This window comes from Cariama cristata, unplaced genomic scaffold (genome assembly GCF_000690535.1).
Source record: "Cariama cristata isolate BGI_N322 unplaced genomic scaffold, ASM69053v1 scaffold13563, whole genome shotgun sequence".
NCBI lineage: Eukaryota > Metazoa > Chordata > Aves > Cariamiformes > Cariamidae > Cariama > Cariama cristata.
Window position 1 is genome coordinate 308 of NW_009607894.1, and position 1,452 is coordinate 1,759.

The 1,452-nt window shown below is 53.7% G+C and overlaps 1 protein-coding gene across 1 annotated transcript in view; it reads left to right on the forward strand.

Annotated features, from left to right (window-relative positions):
* The first annotated feature begins 134 nt into the window (after window positions 1-134).
* The window catches only part of PFKFB2 (6-phosphofructo-2-kinase/fructose-2,6-biphosphatase 2), a 10,029-nt gene continuing 8,711 nt past the window's right edge, over window positions 135-1,452 (forward strand). The window contains 5 exon segments of the mRNA XM_009696920.1: window positions 135-252; window positions 374-470; window positions 880-946; window positions 1,100-1,174; window positions 1,312-1,368. Coding sequence (XP_009695222.1) covers window positions 141-252; window positions 374-470; window positions 880-946; window positions 1,100-1,174; window positions 1,312-1,368 — 408 coding nt within the window. The 5' untranslated portion in view covers window positions 135-140.

The window sequence follows — 1,452 nt, forward strand, 5'->3', positions numbered from 1 at the left end:
CGGCGGTCTGTCCGGCCAGGAGAGGCGGCAGCTCTGGACGGGGCATGGCTGTGGGTCGGCGCTCGCTTTTTGCTCTCGGATGCGCTGCAATGCTGCTGATGCTCTTGGGCGTTTGGTTTTTTGCAGCATGGGCTTCCTACATGACCAACTCTCCGACGCTGATCGTCATGATCGGCCTGCCCGCGCGTGGCAAAACCTACATGTCCAAGAAGCTCACCCGCTACCTCAACTGGATCGGGGTGCCCACCAAAGGTGCGTGCGGGGGCCGACAGCTCGCCCCGGTGCGGGGATGGCTCTGCCCTTTGCCAAAAGCGGTATGAGATCTGTCTGCAAAATGCCGTCAGTCTCACGCGCTTGTCTCTTGTGTGCGAAGTGTTTAATTTAGGAGTGTATCGCCGGGAAGCAGTGAAGTCTTACAAGTCCTATGATTTCTTCAGGCATGATAACAAAGAAGCCATGGAAATCCGCAAGTAAGTCGGCGTCAGGGGGCTGAACCGATCCGTGGTGGTCTGGTTAGTCTCGGGTCTTGGCAGGCTGTGTATTTGAGGAGCACAAAATAACATTTAATGCTCATGAAACCAGGGGAGGAGGTAGCGCAGCCGGTGCAGGGATCCTGCCAGAGGGGCTGTGCCTGGGAGTTTTGTCATTGACTTTGAGCCGGCACAAAGAGCAGGGGCTGCGAATGCCTGGCGATGAAGCAGGTTGTAGCTACAGGTGCCTGGTGGTCTCTGCAGAGCCCCTGGGCCCCTTGGAAAGGTGGAGGGGTAGGTGCTCCACGGGCAGAGGGAGAAGGTATTTAAATCTCTCGCCGGTGGTTCAGAAGCCTTGCCGTCTGAATACGTTACGTCAGCTCTGACAATACCCATTTCTCTCCTGCAGACGATGTGCCTTAGTGGCTCTAGAAGACGTGAAGGCTTATCTCTTGGAGGAGTGCGGGCAAATAGCTGTAAGACTTTTCTGGACTAACCGTGGTTTTACATCTGGGCAGTTCAAAGCTGCCCAGGGCATTTGGGGACCTGATTGTAATCCCATATGATTTGGGGCTCCTCTAAAAGCCTTAGATAAATTTGCTCATTGCTACTTGTTCATTTTCTGGTAGGTGTTTGATGCGACCAACACAACTCGAGAAAGACGAGACCTGATCTTAAATTTTGCTAAAGAAAATGCTTTCAAGGTAGTGCTCCTGTATTTAATTTGTAGTTGGCATTGCTGCACCCAGGGACATTACTGTTCCCTGGGGCAGGAGCTCTTGAGTTTTGATTCAGGGTAGAGTTCTGGACTCTGACGTATGCTTCCTTGCCTTCTTTGTAGGTGTTTTTTGTGGAGTCTGTCTGTGACGATCCAGAAGTCATTGCTGCCAATATCCTGGTGCGTGCCACATTTCCCAGGCTCGGCCGCCAGCGCCTGCCCTGGGAGCTCGGGTGCTCGGTGCAAGGTCACCAGCTGCGGTAG